Source organism: Spermophilus citellus, assembly GCF_964194105.1.
Source record: "Spermophilus citellus genome assembly, chromosome: 7".
NCBI lineage: Eukaryota > Metazoa > Chordata > Mammalia > Rodentia > Sciuridae > Spermophilus > Spermophilus citellus.
The window spans coordinates 67,411,159-67,437,590 of record NC_138188.1 but is presented as its reverse complement, the minus strand read 5'-3'; the positions used below and the strand labels follow the sequence as shown (position 1 = coordinate 67,437,590).

The following is a 26,432-nucleotide window of genomic DNA, read 5'->3' as shown; positions in this document are numbered from 1 at the left end:
ACTACCTCACAGTCTAGTCTGCTCCACAGAACAGAGCAGCCTAGGGCAGGCCGTTAACCATAATATAAGCTCTATACAAAACTGTTATTAATACTTTCTTCAAAACCCTAACAGTGACAAAGTCTTAATTAATAAAAATGAGACACCCCCAAAAAAATTTTATCAAATCCGCTGTTTCATGTTCTCAATAAAAACCAAAAACAGCCAATTCCCACCTCTGTCCAGAGCTTCTGTTGGAGAAACATTCTGGCTCTCCTTGGAAAGATTCACCTCCTAGCTCACCACACACCAGTATCGATCTGTTCAGCTTCCTTAGATCCCAGCAACAGAGTAACTTCGGAATCCATTCACGGAAGTTCTGAAATCTAAGCCCCTTACAACTATAAAATGGTTTGGATTACTTGGAAATGCTTCTGATTAAGATTATCATAAAGCAAATCGTCAAGACAAAGTAATAACAGTAACACCACAGAATGTAACAATTTTCTAAAGTTCAGGAGAAGACACTCCCTCTCTGGTTATTTTCTGACCCAAAGGCTGCTCTGTCAAAGCACATGGAAGAATTAAACTCTTCTTTAACATCTCCAAGAAACATCAGGTATTTGTCTTTTTAGACCTTAAAGAAATTAGTTTAAGATATTATCTAGCACAAAATCCAGGAAAACAAAATGAAACAGTTGGATACTTAAAACTAATAAAAAGTTTAAAGAAACTATCCAGATTTAAGATTTCAAGGCAAACAGATTGAAAGTGCTTTTTCAAAATGTAATGCTTCAGAGCTGGAGACATAGTTCAGTAGTTAGAGTATAGCCTAGTGTGTGCAAGGCCCTGCATTCAATTTCAGGTACCACAAAAAAAAAAAAAAGAAAAGAAAAAGAAAAAAAAATTCTTTCAGATGTTTCTTTCTAATATAAAGCTAGATCTAGTACTAAAGCTCTGTTAAGCAAATGTTGGAAAGTCACACGCATTTTTATTCTCAATCTTGGAAGAATCACATCCTTGAGTACATACACATACCAACTTGAACAAATGAACAGCAGATCATTCCAATTCTTCCCTCATTCTGCGCCAAGTCCAAACTCAGGACTGACACTAGTCTCTGTAGAGTGCGAAGGAAAAATGTGACAAGGATTTTCCAGCCAGCCCCGCCCCTCCTCCCTGCATGCCCTGAGCACATACAAACACATAGCAGATTCCATGCACGTCTAATTCGGGGCCAGTTTATGCACCATGACATCAGTGCAGTATAGTGAGCCAAGTTTAAACTCCATCTGGGACAAATAATGTCCAGGCACACTGTGACTTCTTTTGTTTATATACACTGACTAAATATGTCTTGGTGGTAAATGAACTAACTCCTAAGATTTATTTCCCAAGGCCTCCAAAACAATATTCTGCACCCTGAAGCAACTCCTTGCCTCCAGTTTCTTTCCAAGGCTATGAGCAAGTGATTTTTAACAGAACACATGATTTTGAAACATATAATTAACATCGTGAGGAGAGTCAAAGTCCAAACAACCCTTCATCAATCTCAAACAAAGAAAATGAGAAACTCACTAGCAAATGGGTGTGGTGGGACAGTTCACAGTACAAATACTGCAGGAAGCTTAATTCTATATTTCCCTTGGAGAACAGGAAAAGTAGAGGTGAGAAATCTAAGAAATGATAGTGTGGCAAACTGGCTATCATTTTTCTTTTTGGAAAATAAACTCAGGGTTTTGGTTTTTTTTTTTTTTGGGGGGGGGTTATTCTGGCATTACTTAAGAGAAATAATTATAAATTCAAAATGAAAAACAACCAATAGAATCAAGTCTTATAAGTAAGTTTCTATATTTCTTTAGTTTCAAAAAAAAATGTTGAATGGAAATGAAGGGTGGAGTTTGGGAGCAGAAGGCAGGCAGAAAAGCCCTCCTGGCTCCCCGTGTGAAACTGCTCGGAGGAGGAACTCTACCACACTTCAGTGGTCACCACTATCTCTCAGCAGCTACTGCGGCAAGGAAATTGCTCCCTTGCTACTAAGCTCAGGGAGAGAACAATTCCCTAAAGAGAGCCCCAGGGTGACCTGGGCTGGGCTCTGAGGACTTGGCTCCCAACTCCTGCTCCAAATCTGCCCCCCAGGCCTTCAGCCACTGCTTCGTTCTCATATCTCAGTTCTCATATCTCAAAGCCAGAATCACTGCCACCTTCTGGAGTTAATGTAGAGGCCACATAAGTTAATGAAAAGGAACAACCTTCTTTGTCAACTTGCTATTTACTACTGTGCAAAGCCCATCCCATATCTCCCCAGTTGTTTGCCTGAACAAGACTAACAGTGAGTGTATGCCCTACCCAGGCAGCACCATCTCCCCAGAAGGTAGGACCCACATTTGGAAGAGGACCTAAGTGGAATCAAATCCCACCCCTATGATTTGCCTGATAAAAGTATTAACCTTTCTCACTTCATATTCTGTCCATAAAGATGACTGCCACCTTTTAGAGTATATGAATACTGGATAAAATGATGAATGTAAGTGCTTAGCATTGGTTTTAGGAACTCATCAGTCCACAAATGGTTACTATTCCTTCTCTCCACAGCAGAAGGAACAAAGAAACCAAAGTACCTACTAAAAGTCATTCTTTCCAAGAATTTATCATCCACAAATAAGCACCCAATTAAAAGTCATTAAGACCAAAAGTCTTCTGGTGATCAGGAAGATTACAAAGTAAAATTCTAGTTTGCAGTAAATGCCAAAAAATTTAGTCAAACACTTGGCAATCTTCAAGTGTTGAAAATCTGACTTCTAACATACCTTTTACATTATTATACCCCTGAAATCTGTGTAACGTCAAACTCACACAATCTTTTGTCCCACAGTTCCCTGAAGGTTTTAGAATAATTATTAGGAACCATTGTCCACCTCAAAGAAGGAGTTCACACCTGGCATGTGCTTCTACAAGTCTAATGGGTGAAGGCTCTTTGAAGGCTCTTTGGAATTCAAAGGGTGCTTGGTGTGTGGGGAGGTCACTGCAATGTGGAGAACCCTCAGTGCCTGGCCCAGGAGCACACCATTTTCAAAACAAGAAAACAGAAACTCTAAGAAGTCAATTGGATGACAACCTGTCATCCAACTCTACCCTTGACTGATTCTCCGGGTCCTTAAAAGAGATAAAATTCACAGGCAAGATATTCTATATAAATGTAACATCCAATTTACTATTACAACCTCTAAAGAAAAATACAGATGCCACTGCTTCATAATTCACATTGTAATAGTATATTACATTACAGTTTTACTTTCAGTCATAACTAAAGCCACCAAATAAGTTATAAAGGATTCTCTTTGTGGGGGCCTTTTTGCCAAGGTGATGAGAGTTTAACTCATTGTATACCATCGTCCCATTTATGAAACGTAAATTGAGCAACAAATATACCATTTATGATAACTTTAAAATATTTATGTTTTTATAGTCTTTTAAGAAAGTAATGTGACTGATTAGTGTGATATTCATGATTATTGGTATCATTAATAACCCTGATAATAAATCATATAATTATGATTTATAACCTATTTTAATGTACCTGTGTCAATTTCATTGATACAGTCGCAGAATTGAACACCTGGGACTTTATATAGTTTAATCGGGTCTTAAATAGATCAATTCTGGTAAGGCAAAACAGAAATTTAAGTGGTGAAATCAGAAAAGATGAGTAAGTTGCATCACTCTGACCCGTCTACCTACCAAACAGTCACTAACTAAAGCACATGCTTTGGTGTATCACAGAGCCTGTTTTCCCATTTTTAAAGCAGTTTCTTGGGAGTCAGGAACTAAGAGTTCTCTACTTTTTATTGATTACCTCTATGCATTGTCCCACTTCAAGCATCCTGGGAACTCCAAAGAGCCTCCACTAATGAGACTTGAAGATAGGAATGAACTAGAATGACAACACTGCCATAGAAAGACCAGAGAAACTTCTGAGAAAATAACATGCTCAGTGCTGAACTGTGCTAATGATAATAATTGGGCAGTTAAGCAGAGACAGCAAAGAACTGGAGGTAACCATGGTCAAGTTTTGGTAGCAGGCTGACTACAGTATTTACACAGCAAAGATGTCATGAAGGTGCCAAGCCTACTACTGGAAGGAAGGGAGGGAGGGAAGGAAGGAAGAGAGGGAGGGAGGAAGGAAAGAAGATATTACTGTGCGCCAAATGTCAGATCTGAAGGAAAATGGATTTGCCCTGTTGTTCAATTATGTAGCATGCTTTAAATGTTTAGGATAAGTCATTAAAAAGTTCTCATGTTTTCTGAGTATGTGTTCTCCAATCCATCTACACTCAAAAATAAACCACAGTTACCTCTAGCTGCTTGCTGACTCCACTGCCCAATTATTTGCAAAGCAGAAGATTTTGGCAAGATAACTTCCTAAATGCAGATTGTCTGTTTTATCAAAAGGTTATCTAATTAACCAGGAAAAAAAAAGATTATCTAATTATTCTTGCAAGCAAGGAATGGACAGCATAGTCTGGGAAAGGTGGGGTCAAATAATTCTGATTAATGATTGTGCTGGGAAAAAAAAAAACCAGCTACTCATAAAACACATTCCCTCTCAACAGATGATCTGATCTGATGGTTGTTAATGAAAAAGGCCCAGGGCTGAGAAGCAATACCAACGTAGGCATTAACACTAAAGCAAAGGTTTCATTCCACACTGAAAGAGATGCAACAAGAAGTAATCAGGAAACAGTTCCAGAGTAGAATCCATTCAAGAATTGGTAGTTTTTTGACACCTAGGCCTCATAATATTAAGGATACCTTTAATATGCCCTCAACTTCTGGTTCTAATAATTAAATTTTTGTGTTTAAAGATTTCTGCGGTTACATGATCATGTTTGATGTAAGCCTACTGTAATTGTTATTGTTTTTATCAACTGACATTATTTTGCATATCAGTGTTTATTTACATATTGGTTGTAAACTATACAGTTTGAAAATAATAAACTTTCGTTTCTTTAAATGTAAAAAAAAAAAAAAAAAAAGAACCACTAAAGCAGCACATGAAATTTGTTTTTACTAGGGATCCACCATATCTAGAGCTTTGAGTTATTCTAACATTAAGCTGACCAGGAAACGGCTAATAGGCAACTAACTCTGGCCAATACCTGTTTGTTTGTTTCACTAGGGATTGAATTTAGGGGCCCTCTACCACCAAACTACCCACCCCCATCCCTTTATAACTTTTGTTTTGAGACACAGTCTCCTTAAATTGCCCAGGCAGGCCTTCAACTTGCAGATCTCCTGTCTCAGCCTCCCAGGTAGCTGGGATTCAAGGTGTGCCACCACACCCATCAGGCCAATGCCAACTTAAATGGAGGAATTAACATAATCTGAAGGTAGCTAAACCCAAAGTTACTGAAATACAGTATTATGATGCTTAAGCAACTGGCTTCTTGGCAGGCTATTTTTTCATTTGGAAATGTAGGAGAGAAAAAGAATGAGAATGAATATCTGCATTTAGAGCTTGGAGCTTAATGTTACTAATTTTATGCAGCTTGCTCACCAGTAGCATGTTCAGAGTGTAATGTATATATTTTACATAGTAACATTTTAAAATCAATCATTTGGACAAAAAAAGGAAAAAGAGTCTGCCTACGTGAAATCATTATGTACTAACATATGTCTTAATACATTGTGATATAGAAGCAACTTGTCTTTTTTCCTGTTTGTTTTATATTATTTACTGTATTACAAGATAAGAAGTAGCTATCATATCACACTCAACATGACAGGGATGAGGGGTGTAGATCAGTGGAACACTTGCCTGGGGTCAACCCCCAAAACTTCAAACAAAACAAAACAAAAGGTAAAAAGAAAGGGAAGGAACAGAACAAAGGTTAAAATCCATCAAATTCAATTTTATCCAAAGAAAATGCTAATCTACAAATGTTTCTTAAAAGTGTCTCATTTAAAAATGGGAAGTTACATACCATGTATGAATAATATGTCAAAATACATTCTACTGTCATGTATAACTAAAAAGAACAAAACTTGCTTCAAAAAGTGACTAATCTAGGTAATACCAAAAAAAAAAAAAAAAAAAGATTACTTCTAAAAAAATATCTCTCATGGGGCACAGTGGCACATACCTGTAATCTCAGCAGCTCAGGAAGCTGAGGCAGGAGGATTTCAAAGCCAGCTTTAGCAATAGCAAGACACTAACAACTCAATGAGACAATAAATAAAATACAAAATAGTGCTAGGATGTGGCTCAGTGCCTGAGTTCAATTCCTGTCACCAAATAAATAAATAAATAAATAAATCTCGATAAATATTTTAAACTCTAAGTTTCTAGAGACTGTAAAACTGAGGTTAAATCCAAGTACTTGCATCTCTGCCCTTGGAACACTCTCACCTTAAATCTGACCAATGTCTCCTAACTAGAGTATAAATAGGAGAACCAAGGCATCTGGTTGTTTCTTTGGTTTTTCCTCTACTGTGGTGAGTGCTCAGGATGGCACTTCTGGGGGTTCAAACACTGTTCACTGAAAACTAGAGGGAAAAAAAAAAAAAGGAATACCAAAACATGAGTCCTGAGTTATAAGAAGTCTAACTGAAACCCTCTCCAAGTCATATCAACCAGAGCTCACTCTAATTCATTTACAAGTCATCACATAAGAAGAAAATTAAGAGGCTTCATCAGTATAAACTAAGTATCCCCCTAAAAATCTTTACAATGTTTTATTTAAAACATGATACACATGAGAGCAAGATGCAATTTCAAAAATAAAAATGTTAACTATTTCCAGATTCCAAATTTGGATATCTACAGAAGCCAAATTGAGGGAAGTGGCCAGTGTGAGACTGAAGACTGTGTTCCTCAGTGGAAGCAGCCACTGCTCCTTTTCTGCCAGTCAACTGTCATCAAGTGGGAAGTCTGAGCTGGTGTTATCGGATCTTCTCTATTTTTCCCCACTATCCAAATGGGACTTGGTTCTGGAACAACCTGCCTCCTGGTGGACACCAAAACCTAAGGATGCTAAAGTCCCTCATAAAAATGACATAATATCTGGGACTGCGGTTGTATTTCAGTGGTAGAACGCTTGCCTATCATGTGCAAGGCACCAGATTTGATCCTCAACACCACATAAAAATAAATAAAATAAAGGTATTGTGCCCATCTACAACTAAAAATATATATATTTTTTAAAAATGGTATAAGATCTGCAAATAACCTTCACATCTGCCTGTACACTTTAAATCTCCTCTAGATGGCTTACGGTAACAAACAAAATGCAAAAAATATTTGTTATGCCGTATTGTTTAGGAAATAATGAAAAGGGGAAGTCTGTACATGTTTAGTACAGAAACTAATTTTTTTTTCATTTCTGTAAATACTTGTGATCCATAGCAGTCAGCTGAATCTAAGGATACAAAATTCAAGGATATGGAGGATCAACTATAATGGCACCTAAATCTTTTTTATTTTATTTAACTATAAAAGTAATTAAAAAATAAAGCCTGTATGACAAATGCAACAAGAAGGCAGTTTTCAAGCCCTGGTTTAGATGAATTAAATTTGTTCATTTCTTTCACCCTTCATCCATTCAGAAAGATTTACTGACTGCTACCTCAGATGCCAGGCACAGCATGAACAAGAGGGAGACAGTCCATATTCTCCCTGAGTTTATAATGGAATCAGACAAAGATTGCAGGAAGTTGAAAACAATCATGTTTTCAAATAATGTTAAAACTGATGTAGAATTTTAAATTGACATTTTTCTGTGGTACAACCTTCCCACACCAGTTATTTTTCTTAATTCTCTCTTTTTTGAAGGCAGTTTAATATCTAGCGTTTGAAGGATCCTGCCTACATCTTCTATCTTCTTATTATTGCCTTTGGCTAATTAAATTCTGAAGTGTCTCTCAACCCAAACAGTCAGAGGTGTCATAATTATATGTCATATGTCCTAATTACTGTGGATGCCACTTAGAACAACACCCTCTGATAATATGGGATCAACATTTTCCTTTAAAAGACTGAGACTCTGCATGGGCTATGCCTTTGGGGAAACCTTCGTAGTGAGCAGAACAGGCAATATAATGCAAAGAGGACTGAACAGTCAGAGCATGGACCTGAATCAACTCACATCTTATTCACAGTTAAAAGGAGGCTCTCACTAGCAGGGAGAGCTGCCTTGGCAGCTGGAAAATGGATCCAGTTGAGTTGTGCTTGTGATCTATACATCCATGGAGTCAATAATGCTGACAAACAGACGTGGAGGAGACAGAGTGGACCACTAGACTGGAGCATCAGAGGCCAAAGGAATTCATATCAAGATACAGATGGACACCAAACAGCAAAATTTCAAGGAAAGAGATCATAGCGGGCATGGTAGTGCCTACCTGTGATGCAAGTGACTCAGGAAGCTGAGGAAAGAGGATCACAAGTTCAAGGACAGCCTCAGCAATTTAGCAAGACCTCAGCAACTTAGTGAGACCCTGACTCAAAACAGAAAATAGAAAAGATTGGGGTTGTACCACAGTGGTAACATGCCTCTGGGTTCAATCCCCAGTACAAAAGTAAACAAAAAGTTCATAGATATTATTATGCAGATATGATTAGTGTCTTTGGGTACCCTTAGTACTAGATCTCCATTGCACAGATGATCTTTACAGAGCCTTTTCTTTGAATAAAACAGAAATGGTTACCTGATGTGCAAAGCCTGAATCATAGTTCTAAACTTCACTTCAGTCTCCCCACAGATACTTCTCCTAGTCTGGCCTTTACTCCTGCCCACCTCTCCCACTCCTCAAGCCCTCCTCTGCACTCGCACAGCCCAATTATATTCTGCAATTCAAGCACTTCTGTGGCTTGACATACATGTAAACCAGGATTCATTCTCCCACTGAATTGTTCCTTCCTTTAGGGCAAGAACAGTGCCGATTCATCTTTGTGTCTCTAGCACCTAATACAGTGCTGGCACAGAAGACATTTGATAAATGCTTATTAAAATGAACAAATCTATTATTCAGTCACTCCTTAATCCAGTCATAAATCCTACCCTCTCACTCCTTTCAACTCCATATCTCTGAAGAGAGAGGCTACTAATACCTTGACATCCTAGGCCTCTGTAAGTTGGAATGGGGGAGGGAAGCTGGGTAGCAGTTTACAGTAAAAATTTTATTTAAATATCTGCACAAGTTATGCATATCTCGTGCATCTTGATGCCAAAGAGTGTGACCCAAGACAGCTTTCCCGTGCTTGGTTTTCCAAATTCAACATTTAACCAGCCTAATTCAACTTTCTAGCTTACATCCCAGCCCATAAATAGAATTCTATCACATAAAGGAATAGCTATATAATGTTACCCAGCAATAATAGCTGCAGCCTCTATTTTGACTGCAAGTACCATCTTCATTTGAATATCCTTCATTTTCCAGAGTAGTCTTCCCAAGAGTTGTTTATCCATTTTCTACACTACACGCCTGTAGATTTTCCTTTGTATTGGAATTTCTGAGGAGTAGAAAAAACTTCTTATATATACAAAACTCTTTTGAGTCCCACAATGTGGTAGCTCTTAGGATATTTAAAGAGTAAACCTGTGCAGGCAGAGGATCTGAACTACTGAACAAAAGAAGGAAGCCATCAGGGAAGAGTTATTAAGAAGACATCAACCAGAGCAGAAAAGGTCACTGGACTAGGAGACGCACTTTTGATGTAACAGACATGCCAATGATGAGCACCATCTGAAACATGGAAAGTTTTAATAGGTTTAATGCATCGTCTGGAAATGTGTATTCAAAGGAATGCTCCAGGAAAATTCTGGCTATGGATTCTGTCTAGGGAAATAAGGGTTTCCAAAAAAACAAAGAAATCAAAGGAGAGGGGAGAAAGAAAACCTCACTCTCAGTGAAATGACATGCTAAATGCTAATCACCAGGAAAAGGCAAAAGTCCAGAGAATGGAAATAACTGAAGGCAACTCCTATCTCTCAGGGCAAGTTGGTGACATGCTATCCTGAGCTGGTAAGAGATTTTCTGTCTACATTTCAGGAGATCTGCCTCCTAAAGGAGAGGCAACCAAAACACTCACTAGCAATTAATAATCTATCTGCTTAAAAGATAAATAATAAAAATAAAAATAATATAGTAGGACAAACAGAATATTTACTAGGAAAACAATAAAGAGAAAATATTTATTAGGTGTCCTCTACGTTCTGAATGCTGGTCAGGATAAAGAAGCATCTAACCCAGTTCCCATCCCACCAAGACTGACCTTCAGTGAATATATACATCAAGGGCCACCAAAACTACAGGAATGTAAGGTGGCACTGTACCCTTATTTAAGTTGTAAGTGCCCACATTAAATTAGGAAACCAGTAAACCCTACCTACCTTATGTGAGTACTTCTGCTCTTAACCTAATGTTGTCTTCATTTAACTGGTGGCTGCTATAATACTTCTTCAGAGATTATTAAAATATTAAACCAATATTAATAATCAGAAATTGAGCTGCAATTTTCTCTTTCATGCTCAAAACTAGCTGCTACATCTTTAAATCTCTAAGGGGTCCCACAAGTCCACAATAAAGATAATTAAATCAATACACCATTAAGTTCTGAATGTCAACACTGGCACCAATCTTCTGATTACCGGAGGATATTCACCATTATTTATACAATCACACATTAAAAATTCAAATCAAAATCTTGATTTATATAACGAGTATATAATTAGGCTTATTGGGAAGCAAACTTTATTTAGTTATGCTGGGGCATAATTATCCAAAAGTAGACAAAATTGTAGGTTAAAAACAAGCAGTGGTACTTTATTTAGAAAACAGTATTTTGAAATAAAGCTCTTTAATTTCTCTTTTAGTTATATATCCAAGAGAAATGAAAATATATGTCCACATAAGAATTTGCACATGAATGTTCATAAGCAGCAGTATTCATAATACCAAAAGGAGAAACAACCAAATGTCTATCAGTTAATGAATGGATTAATAAAATGTTATATCCATACAAAGGAAGGAATGCTATTTAGTAATAAAAAAGGGATGAAGTAGTGATACGTGTTTCAAAATGGACAAACTTTAAAAAACATAATGCTAAGTGAAAGATGACAAACACAAAAGTCAAATACTGCATGATATCATTTATATGCTATGTCCAGAACGGGCAGTATCTACAGAGAAAGCAGATTAGTAGCTGCCTGAGAATGGACAGAGAAATGGGGGACAGGGAGCAACTGCTGCTAAGTCTCTGTTTAGGGAAGAAAAACATGTTCTAAGTTAGCTGTAGTCAGAGCTGTGAATATACTGAATTCCGCTGGGTGTATATTTAAGTGGGTGAATTATATGGCAAGTGGATTATATCTCAATAAAGCTGCAAAATAAGTACAGCTGTGGGGTAAGTTGCTTCTGTTCACCTTGTGTTCTGTTATTTATTTTTTAGATGATGATATATTTTTTAAAAAGCTTTATTCATAATAAAAATGAATTTCCTTTTTAAAGTATCATCTATTTTACTGTTCTCCCTTTCCTGCTACCTACATGAAGACAAACCAAGGTTTCAAACTTAACATGACTTCAAATTATGAAAATTAACAGCATCTTTTATTTAGAAAACTAGAACACAACAGAGAAACTTGCCAAGAACTAACCCTAATTAAATCCAGAAACCTTTAGGACAGAAATCCTAAGGAGGAGGGCTGTGGGAACCAAAGAGCTTTCTCATAACTGTGTGGTTCTTTTGCATATATAGAAATGTTTATTATGTCCTTTCCACAGCTGCAAAGTATTAAGAATGCTGTAAACACATACAAGGTAAGCTTCCCCATATGCACGTCTCAAAGACATTTACAGAGAATCTGTGGCCAGAGGGCAGCACTTTACAAGGGTTTTATCTGAGAAGTGGCCACAGTGCCACCTGTCTTAAAAGTGTCACTTCCAAGGGGTTTGTCACACAATGCCTACGATGTCCATCTTGAAGTCATTCCTATGCCTCCAAAAGGTTCTTGTTAAGATGAAAATGTGTGCTGGCATATATACCTAATTAAAATAGATAGATAGACACAGACAGACAGACAGTCAGAAAGAAGAAATTAGGCAGGGGAAGATGAGAATGTGTTGCCTCAGAGAGTGAGCACAGGAAAAGCCTCAGAAAGCATTCATATAGTTGGAGGTCCCCTCCATCACTCCTTTTTCCCCACTTCTCTGCTGTTTGGGGTTCTGCTGGCTCCCCCAGTCTATCTTCCTCGAGTGCCTCAGCCCAAGTTCCACACACAGGCTCCAGGACTGCACACACTCACCCAGGCCAATAACAAACATTGGGATGCAAAGAAGCAGGCGGAGGCTTGAAGGAATAGGGAGACACAGATGGAAACTTTGGGGACACAAAATGGATGAAAAACATCAAGCGCATGGGCCATTGTCTAGGCTGAGCCACAGTGACAGAGTAGCAACATCAAAGGACAATAAATCTTGGGTTTGGTCCTGCTGAGAGGGGTGTTTCAAACAGACTTTGCCCACTTAACAATTTTGCCCCATTAAGGGAAATTTAAGGTTAATACCAATCAATACCTTGGCCCACACAACCTATAAATCTATGCTTCCAGCACGACCAACTGAAACATTTCTTTCCTGTGAGATTTTTGTAAAGTATACAAAGAAAGCTTGATATTTATTTATAAAACATAAATTAACAGATTTTCCCTTTTCAGCTTTAGAGAAAGCTTCCTAGATGCAATGAAAATGTGCTTTTATTATCCCAAATTATTAAGCGCTTCTACTTAAGAGTTGAGGTCAGATATGGAGTAGGAAATGCCACATGGCTTTCTGAGGAAGGCCATAGCTTTTGGTCACATCTATGGGCAAAGGAGTTCACTTCTGAAGGGAAAACTGGAAAATTCTGAAACTGAGGGCTCTTTATGCAGGCTAATAAACTACAAAAGGCCATTCTGGGCACAGTGAATCATAGCAATGAGGGAGAAATCACCAAAACACAAAAATGGTACACAACAACATGGATAGGTTGCTTCAGGTCGCCAGGCGACAAGCAGAATTCGATGAATACATTTGGGAGACCTTAACTGCTTTCCAAGTTTAGTCAAGTTCCAGTGTCTTATCTTTTTTAGTCCTTTTAATTAGTAAAAAGAAGGGAGAGCAAACAACTGCATCTTGAAACCACTCACAGCATTTTGAGGCCTCCCACGAATGGCTAGGGCACAGTGAGCAGAAGAGTGCCAGAGAAGAAGACAGAGGCCAGGACTGGCCATGAAACGCTGCCTGGCCACACACTGCAGTCGGGTTTCATTCTAGCTGTGTAACAGGGCAGAGTTAAGGACAGCACTGACAAAATATACTTTATATTTTAAAAAGATCACTCCAGCTACTGAAGCAAATGCTTTCTGGTAGGACAACAGTAGAAGCAGAGATCAGCAAGAAGGACCATCCTATCCAGGTGGGATAATGGCTTGGGGTACAGTAGTGGTTGGGGGAATGAAGTAGATCCAGTGAAGTATAGACTTGGCAAACATTGTTGAGATAATGCTAACAACATCAGCTAAAAGGCTGGAAGAAGGAGGTTAGAAGACACAATGGAAACTGTGGCGCTAAAGAGGAAGGGGAGGTTGGGAAGAAGAGGCAGTGAGCACAGCTCCACTTAAAGAAGCACTGCTACAAGCGGGGAGGCGGGGGAAGAGGCAGAGGAAATAGGCGGTGACTAGAGGGGGATGAAGCAAGGGAGGGGTTGATTTGTTTGGGTGTGGTGAGGTGTAATTGTGTGTTTAAAAGAGAAGACACTATCATATGTTGGCAGACACAATCCAGTATAGAAAGAGGTGGGGATATCAAGAAGGGAGACAGTCGCATGGTGGTGAGAAGGAATGAAATTTATCCAAATCACTATCATTTACTAAGCCTATTAGATGTTCTTCACTCTTAAGAGATTCACAATCTAATGCAGGAAAGAGAAATATAAATTATTAAGCAGTAAGGTAATATCCCAACAAAGGCATTTACAAAGTATCAACATACTGTGATGGAATATTAATGTACTATGATACATGGGGAGGGCATGAACTTACATCAAATAAATGACTGATTAACTTACCTAAATTATTAATATATTTTAAGTAAATATTTTAAGCAATTACTCCAAATTCTACTATTCATAAAACAAGGATTTTTATGCTGCTAAAAAAAATGCAAAGTATTTATTTAGTTACAAAACAAAGCAAACCCAATTTTTATAATAGATAAAAAAAATTAATGTTATCAGAAAATGGTTCAGTTCCTAATGGTTTCTAAGTTTTCCTTATAGCTTAAATATTTTCTGTAAGTGCTATATGACTGAGCTCAGAAATAACTTTTTATTCCATAATGTTAAGTAACTAGCAACAAAGAAAAAAACACCCTACTTTTTATAAGCTACACATGTGGATGGATTTTTTCAAGAGCTAGAGGGACTCATCCTAATCTGTACATTTTCATACTGACCTGTACATTTTGTCAAGTTCCTTCCTATGTGAAATCAAACCTGACCCTCAGAGCATTCTGCTCTGGCCAATCCAGCAAATCAAACACAATATCTGACATGAATAAATAGTCACTTTACTCCAAAGACTTACACATGGTCTCAAAATGACTCATTTCAAAAAACACATATTTTTTGATGCTTCAAGAATACTCACTGGATGAGGTAAGATTTGTTATTTCCAAAAACAATTCCTAATACTTTTTTAAACATAGCAACTTTATAACAAAAATATTTCTAGAAATACCCAGGTTCAAAATTGAAGACCTCTGAATCCCAAAATAAATTAAACACTGGGTTAATGCTGTTAATTTGATTTAAAATTTCCCTCTTACAACACCAACCTGCTGGGCTGCTTCTCCATTCACCAAGTGAGGAGGCATCATGGTTACTTCTCCATTCAGCAGTGGTGGCAGTTCCAGAGGGATTTGGTCGGTCATCATCATTGTGACATACATTCATGGAGAATTTCCCTCAACTGGTTTCCTGCAAAAAGAACCATCATTTTTTAAAAAAGAAAAAAAAAGACACAAAAATCCCCTGTAACATAAGTCACATAAGTTAGCCATCATGAAGACTTCTGAATCCCAAATTATTCTAATCACAGAGAATTATTATTATTGTGCAAGGCCCAAGGAGGGACAGGGAAAAGGCAAGGAAATAGTCTGAACCCGGAGACCAAAACCAGAGTCTCCAAGTAGCAACATAAACAGAACTCTTAGGCCTCAGCTTTGTCATTCAGTTATAAACTTTAAAAATCTGAATAATAATAACCACCCTACCCCAGAGAGCTTTCTGAGAATAAAGTAATATTTTGACATGGAAAAAAATGCCAAACAAAAACTGTTATAGTATCATTTTCTTTAAGTCATTACAGAATGACCTATACTTATTAATCATTATAATTTTCCCCCTTTCATTAGGATCAAAATAATACACATAAGCATGTAATTCAAACAAGTAAACCAAGGCTAAGTATATATACTATTGCTGTAATTTCTGACTGAGTCATTAATTTACTAATTACTCATGTTCTAATTATTTCTCCCCCATCACTTCCTTGACTTGAATTTATAACTTGTTACATATTAACCTTTTATTTATAGGTTTACATCTAGAGCTTTCCCCTGTCTCAGATATGCCCATGACCTCCTGTGCAGAGTTGGGCCCAAAGGCAGACGCCACTGTTTCCACAGAATAAATGAAATTCATACCCATATTCAAAATAACACAATGCCCACTTGCATTCCATATTAGTACTTGCCTCCTGATGTATTTAGCTTTTCAATACAATAGGAAGAAAATAATAGTAAATTCCTATTGAAAATTATAACTTGTTCCTTTTTCTTCCTAAAAAACTAAAAATGATGCCTAAAAAACTTGCACAGCTGGGCTTGGTGGTGCACGCCTATAATCCCAGCAGTTTAGGAGACTGAGGGAGGAGGATCTCAAGTTTGAAGTCAGCCTCAGCAATAGTGAGGCACTAAGCAACTCATTGAGACCCTGTCTCTAAATAAAATACAAAATAGGGCTGGGGATAAGGCTCAGTGGTTGAGTGCCTCTGAGTTCAATCCCTAGCCACCCCCCGCCCCCGCCAAAAAAAAAAAAAAAACTGTAGCACAATAAGTTTAGCAGCACAAAGAAGAATAAAACACAATTTTAAATTATTTCAGAAACAAATTACCATAAAGTTAAATTTTTATTATACATAAAAACATCCCCCAAAATTTCAAATTCAAGGATATTTGGCCAATGAATCTTTTAGTACTCAATAACCAAATCAATCAAAACAGTACAGCAAATCCTTCAATGAATGCCTTGAATTTGTCTCAGGTGTGATATAAATAAGATATTCTCATTCTTAACTCCATCCTGAACATTAAATATGCCTCCCCCCTCTTCCTTCCATCCAAAAGAAACAGTTTCCTTGGACATATTAAGTAATGCATAAAAACCACCCAAGAGATTATAAACTTTTTTATTTTAAATTGGTTAATTTTACACTATTCATTATAACCCCATTTAGAGAAACTAATTATTTAAGCACCAAACAAGGAGGTCTTGTCCCAACTAGAGAAGCACATTCCATAATAACAGGTCTTATAATTCAGTGTTAATAGTACCATCATGCTGTTTTATGAGGCAATTACTCAGTTCCTAAGTAAATAAAAGTACAAAAGCTTAAAGACCAATAGTTTATCCTGATGAAGGAAATGTAGTCTCTATGTTAAAACTAAGGTAATCCTACTGACACTAGCATGACATAACTGACTTTAAGTAACTGATAATCAAGAAGAAAAGCTAATGTCCATTTCAATTTTCTTCCGAGTATATTTTATCTAGTGCAGGAGGGAAGAACGGCTACTCTTTCTCAAATTGATACTACACAGGCCTGTTTCTTAAGTGTGATGCTTAATGTTTCTTCAAAACGGCAGGCTGGATCCCTGAGTAGTGAGTTGTAAAATACATTAGGGGTCTGAGTACAAGGATCCGGGGGTGAAGAATCACTCTACTCATTTCCACTTTCCCACTCCTTCCAAACAAAGGAGATCCTGGCACTTGCTAGAAGTTGTGGTGCAGACTGCAGATCTCTGCTGTCTCTCCCTTCCCCTCTGCTACAGTAGTGAGCAACAAGAATTCTGGTCATCTCCTAGACCAGAGGGAACCATCTCTCTGTCACCCAACAAGGCAGAAGAAACAAGCCAATTCATGGCCTGCACGAAGGTCTGACCAGCTTCTATAATAGGCCCTACTATTAGGCCAGAGTACAGAGAATAATGATATACTTTAGAGCACTGTAGGGGCCAGGGGATGGCGGTCCTTAGAACCTGCTTCCAGCCAAAGCTATTTATGTTCCATATGGTCCAACTCAGAGAACCAAAGTTTTTAAAATTGGGATTTGAGCCTCAATTCAATTAACAGTACTATTTTGTTCCTATTTATCATTTCTTTTGTGGTTTCTAGGGGATAGAACACAGGTTCTGAAAATTCAGGTAGTCTTGGTCCCCTGTCCCCAATACCAATGACTGTCTTCACAACAACACTGATGATGCCCGTTTAAGAAACCTTACGGTTGGCATCATGTTAAATAACGGGACTTGCTAATGACAAGACACAACAATCCAGCCCCAGTAAGCAGCACCCCTAAGCACAGATGTCAAGTCCAAAGTAGGGAGTTAGAAGCCATGTTCTGCATGAGTGGGTTAAGGTGGATGGACCTCAAGAGAGCAGGTCCACAAAAGTCTTACAGATAGATGTAGAATAGAGTATGGGGAACAAAAAAGAGTTGCAAAAAAACATCCTTTTTTTTTCTTTTGGTGGTGGTACCAGGGATTGAATCTAGGGTGCTCTACCACTGAGCTACATCTCAAGCCCTTTTTGGTTTTTTATTTTGAGACAGGGTCTCTCTAAGTTGTCCAAGCTAGCCTTGAATTCACAATTCTCTTGCCTCAGCCTCCTCTGTCTCTGGGATTACAGACATGTACCACTGTGCCCAGCTGCAAAAATATCTCTTTTAGTATTGGATTTTACGCCCAAGAAACTGCATCCATTGGCACCAGGAGATCATTGTGTTTACTTTCAAATATTTTTTAGGCAACTTTGGATAAGATGCCTAAAACTTCTTTTCCTACTAGACAACGGATTATCAACTTCCATCACTATTCAATAATGTGGTTATTACACATTACTGAGAAGGGAATAGGAGAAGGGAAGACAGAGGAACTATACAGTCAACTGTATGTCCACACACTCCTGAGGAAGTACAGGGGGTATTTATGAACATTATCCATTCAGAATGCTGCAGCTCAGCCGCCCAGCAACCACACTATTAATCACAAAGAAAAATGGAAGAATCAAGAAAGTGAATAAAGGCCACCATGAGACTCAAGTACCAATAACCAAGAGAAGTCCATTGTTGTAGAGATGATCTGTTTTTTTTTTTAATTAATTCTGATTAGTTCTACAGCACATTTATTCTTCTTTGGAAAGGGCAATGATCTCAAGAATGGTCTCCTTGCAAGATTTCTGCATGTTCGGGTAGACAGTGTGGATGTGGTGCAACCTTGGCTCAGATGCCTGCGTTCTGAGACGGATTTGGCTAGCTCAGATACACATCTGTCTAGGGGAGAATGAACCCACACCAAGAAAATGAGAGTTTCATTAGGGTGTTTTCTCCTGGGCTCTGAGTTTAAAAATAAAAAAACCACATAGTTACAGTTTGATTCTCCAGAGGTTATATATCTGTCCTGAGTGGTCAAGGAAGATGGCACAGTTTACTTGGGGATACTTCTGAGGCCCCTACTGGAGACTTTTTCCTCTGTTGTATACAGTGGACAATCTGACTTGTCACACCAAAGAGAGTTTAAGATAGCACATTTAACCTATGGCCCTGAGATTTGAGTACTGTTTTGTGGGGTGGAAAGGGCTGAGTGGGGGGTGGGGTGACAAAAACTTCCCTAGATATATAAGATCAAAATGCCGCAAAAGCTCTCTGTATCTCTAGTCCACTGAACTCCACTGCCATCCCCACAGAGCTCCAAGGCTTTTCTCATTCTTTATTTTACCCTTACACATACTTCTATCTCAAGGAATCTGGCAATAACCACAGGCCCTCACAACCTCTCCTGCCAACACACATCCTAACTTAACTGAAACCACAGTTCTTCATGCCCAGCAGTTCTATCCTTTTGATTAACAGGGAAGGCTGCCATGTGAGCTCCTGTGGTTCTCATCCCTCTCTCCTAATAGAGCAAGGCCTTAGTGATGTGCTAGCAAGGCCCAGATTGAGGAACATCTCCTGAGCACAATGGCAGGGGTCGGGGCTAGGTACCCTGGAAACAAAACGACCAGATCTTCACTGTTAGACATTTAATTCGTCCCAAATATGTCCCTGAAGCTTTTAAAGAAAATCTTATTTTAAAATTAGATTACAAATGATCTCAGTTTTTACATTTCTCAAGGCAGCTGACTTACTGCTTTTTTCTCTTATTTTACTTACCCTACTCCAAGTCTGAAAAGGTTTTCTACATTTTGGTCACCGAATACACTAAAAAACATACAAGGCCAAATTCATGAAAAACCTGATTCACAGGAGAGAACAGCTGATCCATCTCCAAAATCCAGAGAAAGCAATTATATACTAGGAAAAAAAATTTTTTTTTCCCTTTTAGAGCCAAAGTACTAATCACTGCTGGGAGAGTTTTTAAGTCTATGAACCTGGCCTTCAAATTAGTAACAAAATGTCCTGGTACTCACTCCATGAGCTGATGACCCAAATTTCCTTACATTAATTCAAGATGTGAGTTAGCAATACAGTACACAAATTAGTTTCATATGACAAGAAAAAGAGAAACGTAACAACACCAAAAGGAACAAAATATACCCACCAGAACTCAAAGAGCCCCGCCAGGCTGGATATAGAAGATTGTTCCCTGGCTCCATCATAAGCCAGGTTGAGGCTCAGGCCCCCACACTCACTTCCCAACATCCAGCCAAGGGTGTGCACCAAGGACTAGACTACCCTGGGGAAGTGTTTAAACACTAGATGAGGCAACAGAACAAATAAGGAGAAGCCACATGGTCAGTTTTAACTTTTTATTTCTACGGTCCAATTCAAAATGCATTTTCTAAATCTATAAAATATAAAGACCTAAGACCTATAAAGCAACTTGCAAATAAATCTTAAAATAAGCTCTTCAGGATTCATCTCACTAAAGTTAACTGTGATTCCATGAATTCTATAAAGCTAGTATCTTTTCCAATAAAATTCAGATTAACCAATCACTGTCAGGCAATTTAAATATGTAAACATTTGCACATGCTTGTTCTGTACACTGAGAAAAATAATGTCATGGGCCCATTGGTAAAATTATAGCTTGATTCATGTTTCATGAAAATTTCTTTCTCTACCAAAAAAAAAATAATTACAGCCAGGAAAATGGTGCATTCCTGTAACACTGGAAACAAACAGGAGAGTGAGACAGGAGGATCTCTTGAGCTCCTGAGTTTGAGATCAGCTGGGCAATACAGCAAGATCTCATATCTATAGCTGTATCTCTCTATCTACACACACACACACACACACACACACACACACACACACCTCTCTCTCTCTCTCTCTCTCTCTCTCTCTCTCTCTCTCTCTCTCTCTCTCTCCTCCCTCCCTCCACACACACACACACACACACACACACACACACACATACTGATTTCTAATAATGAGACTCTGTTATGGGTCAGGTTTCAGAAAGTCTGTCAAAACCACACCACAGAAATGTTCTAACTATCTATATAAGAGCAATAAGGAAAAGTAACCTTGTTTTCTGATTCATGGAGATGGGGGAAAGCACATCAATACTCAAAATGATACACTGACAAGCCTCCTGAATCATAGAAAACAGAGCTTTTGTGTTGGGGTAGAGGGATTTGGGGGGTTATTAAGAAATCACTGTGCTCTACATTCTCTTTTAAACCAACATAACCTTAACGTGGCTAGCGTTTTATGAGGAATTGCAAGACTAGTTTCTAAATGGCTTCCCATACAAAACTTAATAAAACTTATGACCAACATTTATGCAGCTGATTTTCATTTGTTTAAGCCACAGCTATAGTAAAAAAGAAAAGTCATAAAAAGTCAAAATGTAAACCGATGATATAGCACAGGAAAAAGAAAAACTACATTCATGAACCACCCCTCATACAGGTGGCCTTTAAGGATAAAAGCCATCAGTCACAAGGACTGACAACTTCCTGAAAGTGTACTTCCCTTCTAAGCTTATTAACAAGATTTAGAAAGACTGAGAGAAAGGGGAGAGAACAAGCGAACAAGCAAGGTAGCCAGTTACACACATTACTACCACCGGAGGGATATGAAAATATCATTTGCTATTTTGTTTTTCTCGTCAGAAAAACCTCTTTCCTTCCTGGTCCATGCTGGCTTTGAAAGGTAAACCCCCTGACTGATTTCTAGACCTAGAAATTAAAAATGGTTATCGTTTCTAGCCTTCCCAGCAAAACAGACAAAGCTTTTTGATAATAACTATGGAAACACCAACAACATCAGCGGAAGGAACAAAATGATTAAAACAAATAGAAACACAATTATTATTCAGTACCTCTGAAATTCTGAGAAAACCTTCTCCTCCATCAACATACACAGGACCTTCCTGACCATTCCCTGCCACTGTGAGTACAGTTTTTCTTTTCCTTCCCAGTAACACTACACCACTAGCACTGGCTCTGCCCAGGTAGAATTAGCATGTGGCCATTATGAACCTGATGTGGGGCACTGCCATTGGACACAAACCCAGGGGTGGTTCAGTGCTTTCCTTGCTCTCACCTCTACTGTACACTTTGGGCAACCCCGAGGAAAGGTGCTTGGTACAGGCAGGCATTGGCCCTTTCCTTTTTTGAAAATCAAATCAAATAGTGTAATAGCAACAAGAAAAAGGGCTATGGAAAGGGAGAAAATAAAGATTAAAGACCGTTGTTAGAATTTTTCACAGCTCCATTGCTAAAAATAGCTCAAAGAACCAGTATGTTATTGTTGATTGTGTTTGTTTTTCTTTTTAAAGGCACTACAATGGAGCACTGAGTACTAGAAAATATGAGTTCCAATTTGGGTCTTTGCCCTGAAATTGAGCAATTAATTTCCACTTTTATAAAATTAAAATATTATAGATTAGCCCTTAAATTTCCTTAGCACTTAGCACAGATTCCTTTCTGTTCTTAACATACTATATTTCAAAATCTTTGCTGTGCTTATTTAATATGAACTAAACTAACCTGTTGGTCTTTGTTATTCATTTGGATATAGCCTAAGCCTTCTGAATGGGAGGGAGGAAGAATTTAAGTAAAATATTGGAGGTAAAAATGTACTGAGCACATAGTGCTGGTAGTCACTGTTTTTATGCCAGTGAAATCTAATTTTACAGCTGAGTTCTATACAGCTGTGCAAGAAAGACTCTTGCCATGGCTTGCCACTTGAATGAAAGAAGGAGTGGTGATAATTGTTCATGCAGAAAAACCTCTTGAGACATGAGCAGTACCTGGAGGTATGTGCCCAGCTGGTTGGTTGAGGCACAAATAGTCTGGAATTTGCCTTCTTGTCTGATATGTGTTCATTAGCAAAGTAAAATCACAGTTGTCTGAAAAAGTTCTTAACTTTAAAAACATTCTTGCTTTTTGCATCCAATTATAAGCAGAGAAGATTTGGTTTGGAACATATAATCCATAGAGAAATCCTCTGAAATGGAGTTTTTTTAGATTAAAAAGAACAACACTCCAGAATAAAAGAAAAAATGATGCATGGCTCAAGCAACAAGTCAAAAAGAACTGTCCACTGTGCTCTTGAGAGCAAGAAGATGTCACTAATGTATAGGCCCTGACTTCAAGAATCCATAGATACTCTTCTTTGTATAATTTGATTTTGCATATTTTTAAATGACTTTGCATAATCTTAAATCTAGCAGGGCTTAGTCATTCCTGAACTAAGAACTACTATTTGGGAAAAGTACTATTTTGGGAAGAAAAAATAAAATCACATACATAAGGGTTATATGTAAATAAAAATATAAGTAATTTGAGGCTGCTTCCATAACCCTTCATTAATACACAGAGGCTGCTTCTACAGCACCCCACATACCTCAGATCTCTACAGAAACATAAAGGCTAAGAGGGGGAAAAAATTACATCACAGTCTCTTGACCTCAGATCCACATCCTCACATAAATAACAGCTGAGATCTGCAAATATTAACTAAACAGAAAGGGGGCTTATCTCCAAAACTGTTTACAAACCAAAGGTTCATTTGCTTTGTTGGTTGTTTTTAAATGTGCTTAAATAAGTTTGCAGATGTAATTAGACATTTCCATTAGAACATCTAGATTCCAGGTACATTCATATCACAATAAATCTCACATCCCTCTCTGACATTCCAATGGAGACAGTCTAGCATTGGTGAGGGAACACTGCAAAGCTGTGAGCCCTTACTCTCATTTGTACCCAAGTTAACTGTGTCACATACTTTCTCCAAAAATGAGAATAACTGAAAGTATGCATTTTCAATGAAATCCATATTTTTCTTTATACCTTTTCTTTTAATAGTAAGGAGAATGCCAGAGAACTACAGCCAAAAAGTCACCTCTAAAGTCCCTTCTAGTCCACCGCCCACTGCACAGGGAGGGGCATAGGGTGGAAGTCAGAAGCTGAGCCCACTCTCCCTGCACTAGAAGTGCACCCCTCACTCAGTCCTGGGATACAGCGCCTGCCTGGCACTCCTTCAGGTCCCACTGCCTAGCACTTACTACATAGGTTCCCTGTGCCTCAGCTGCTTTGTCTATAATGTGGGTGATATGGGGGCTCAAACACTAGACTTCTAGACTCCTGCTTAATAAAGCCAAAATGTATTTTATTCTACTTTTAGATATCTATTATGAATTAAATTCACATTTCTGTATCATCCTGGATACCTAATAACAATGTAACACCCCTTAATAGGTGGGAAAAATGCATCCCAAACACAACTGATTGCTTTCTGGAGAGTCTGGAAAACAAGTTCCAAGCTTCCACTTCAACCTGCTATTTGAAGCACCTGCACACTGATTGTGTCTGGTCTCACAACATTCATGTGAAATGACTAATAGTGCCCTTTTATAGACAAACCAACTAAGATGTAATTAGCTCAAAGAACACCAGACAAAAAGTAATGGCAACAGATGGGTGCTTTCTTACTGCAACATCTAAGCTGACTGTGACATCTAAGAATCTGATAACAAAACACAACTAGAAGAGCTGGTAAAAATATATATATACACACACACACACACACGTTATGTGTGTTAGTGAGTTTTAAAGATAAAATAAGCAAATGATACAAAATGAAAAAGCTATCAAAACTTTGATAACTTTCAAAGATACCCAATGAGTATACAAAATCTCACTCCTATGCAGTCCTCAGTTCCCCTTGAGTTTTTGGTGTATCCTTACCAACAAACAGATTTAATGATTTTTTAAGGTACTTTTTAAAATACCTGAAGGATGATTAAGCTATAATCACTATATTATTATTTAGCCTGGATGGATAAAAATTAGAGGGGAAAAAAACAGTAGAAACAAAACAATAAACTACTAAAGTTATGTCTTCCATGATGATTTTAATGAGATATGCCATGATTAAACATAAAACAAAATTACTTCACAAGAGGAGAGCTTAGCAAGTTATTAATGAGGAGGCTGTTAGAACAATATCTTTGATAGTAAGGGTTTCAAGATGGGGGGAAGGAGGGGCATGGGTACTAGGGATTGAACAAGGGGCCCTTAACCACTGAACCACATTCCCAATCCTTTTATTTTTTTTTTTTTATTTTGAGACAGGATCTCACTGTGTTGAACTTATGATCCTCCTGCCTCGGCCTCCCAAGCTGCTGGGATTATGAGCATGTGCCACCATACCCAGCAATTCTATTATGTGTAATAGAAGGAACTGCAGCATAAGACCAATCATATTATGTCATGTACTGCACAAACAGGGGATTATGAATTCCACTATTATGTGGAATTTTAATACACTAAAAATAAATAAGAATTTTTAAGGAATCTATAATTTTTAGAAAACTGTTATAAAGTAAGTACAAAGAACATTGAAGACATATCCCTTTGGTAATAATAATAATACTAGCAATATTCCAAAAGGAATTAGCTAAAAGATACATTGTAAAATAGCCTCAAACAAAAAGACCTGAACAAAGATCACCCATTAACAAACAGTAATGGTGCACTCACTTTATGTCAGGCATGATACTAGAATTCTACCTAGAAATAAAGGCCTGAGGTTAAACAGCATTACACTGAAATGTTATACTTGATTAGCTAAGAACAAGTCCACACTGGGCACATCTGATGAAACCCCCACAAGGTCAGAAGACCGCCATGCTCTATAAACCTTTCATCTGAGATAAGCTCCAATGTCTAAATTTGGTTTTCCAGCTGTGGTCTCTTTTCTAGTCTTTAAAATCTGACATGTGTTACAGAAGATGGAGGTGTCTTCAAAACATGCCCCCACCTTAATCTTCAAAATTCTGATCAGTCAGAAGGACATGAAAATTATTTCTTTCATCAGCTCATATTGAATTCAGTCATATTTATTTTATATACTTGCTTTAATTGAACTGCTATTAAAAAACACTCATTATAAGGAAAATAATGTATACCATTAAACATCACTGATCTTTCATCCAATTTATACAAATATATAGCTTCAAAATTTTCTGATATAATTTCAGATATTGGTTCCAACATTTTTTTTCAAAAAAGTATTTCATTCCCAACTTCATGGGGCAGGGTGAGGGACAGGGATCAACGTATTAACATGATGCACTGAAAATCTATTAATAACCATGTCTTTCTAAAAACAAGTTATATCTTGAAATCATTACATTTGATGAAATTCTCATAAGTAGTTTTGTATTTCAATTAATGGGACTTCATCCAAAGCAAATACCAGGTATTATTTAGAGCTCAGAAGGGACTGAAACAAAAATTTTACCTGAAATGACAAGACTTATAAAGAAACAAATTTAGGAGGTGCAAAAACACATCATGTAAAGAAACATCTATTTACTATTTCAGATTAGCCCATTATGATAAAATTGTAGTGAAATATGTATTCAATAACATTACTAATACTTTGGACTAACAATTTGAAAACACACAAAAAAGAACAATTCTTTAGAAAAATATTTCATTTCAAGAAAAAAATAAAATGTCATATACCAGAGCATCAGATTTGTTTAAATTAACAGATGAAAACGGTAAGTGATGTATACATGGTTTATATGCAAATAAATAAATTCAAGTGTTGGAAAGTATGGTGTTTGTCTATATTCTAAATGCTGCCTTTGAACAATGATATAACACTAGT

The 26,432-nt window shown here is 37.6% G+C and overlaps 1 protein-coding gene across 3 annotated transcripts in view; it reads right to left on the bottom strand.

The window, feature by feature from the left end:
* FNDC3B (fibronectin type III domain containing 3B) overlaps positions 1 to 26,432 on the bottom strand; it is a 325,384-nt gene that overhangs the window by 238,574 nt on the left and 60,378 nt on the right. For all 3 annotated transcript variants that reach the window (XM_081302600.1, XM_081302599.1, XM_081302601.1), the window contains exon 2: positions 14,857 to 14,998. In XM_081302600.1, coding sequence (XP_081158726.1) covers positions 14,857 to 14,970 — 114 coding nt within the window. In that variant the 5' untranslated portion in view covers positions 14,971 to 14,998. The remainder of the gene's footprint in view (positions 1 to 14,856; positions 14,999 to 26,432) is intronic.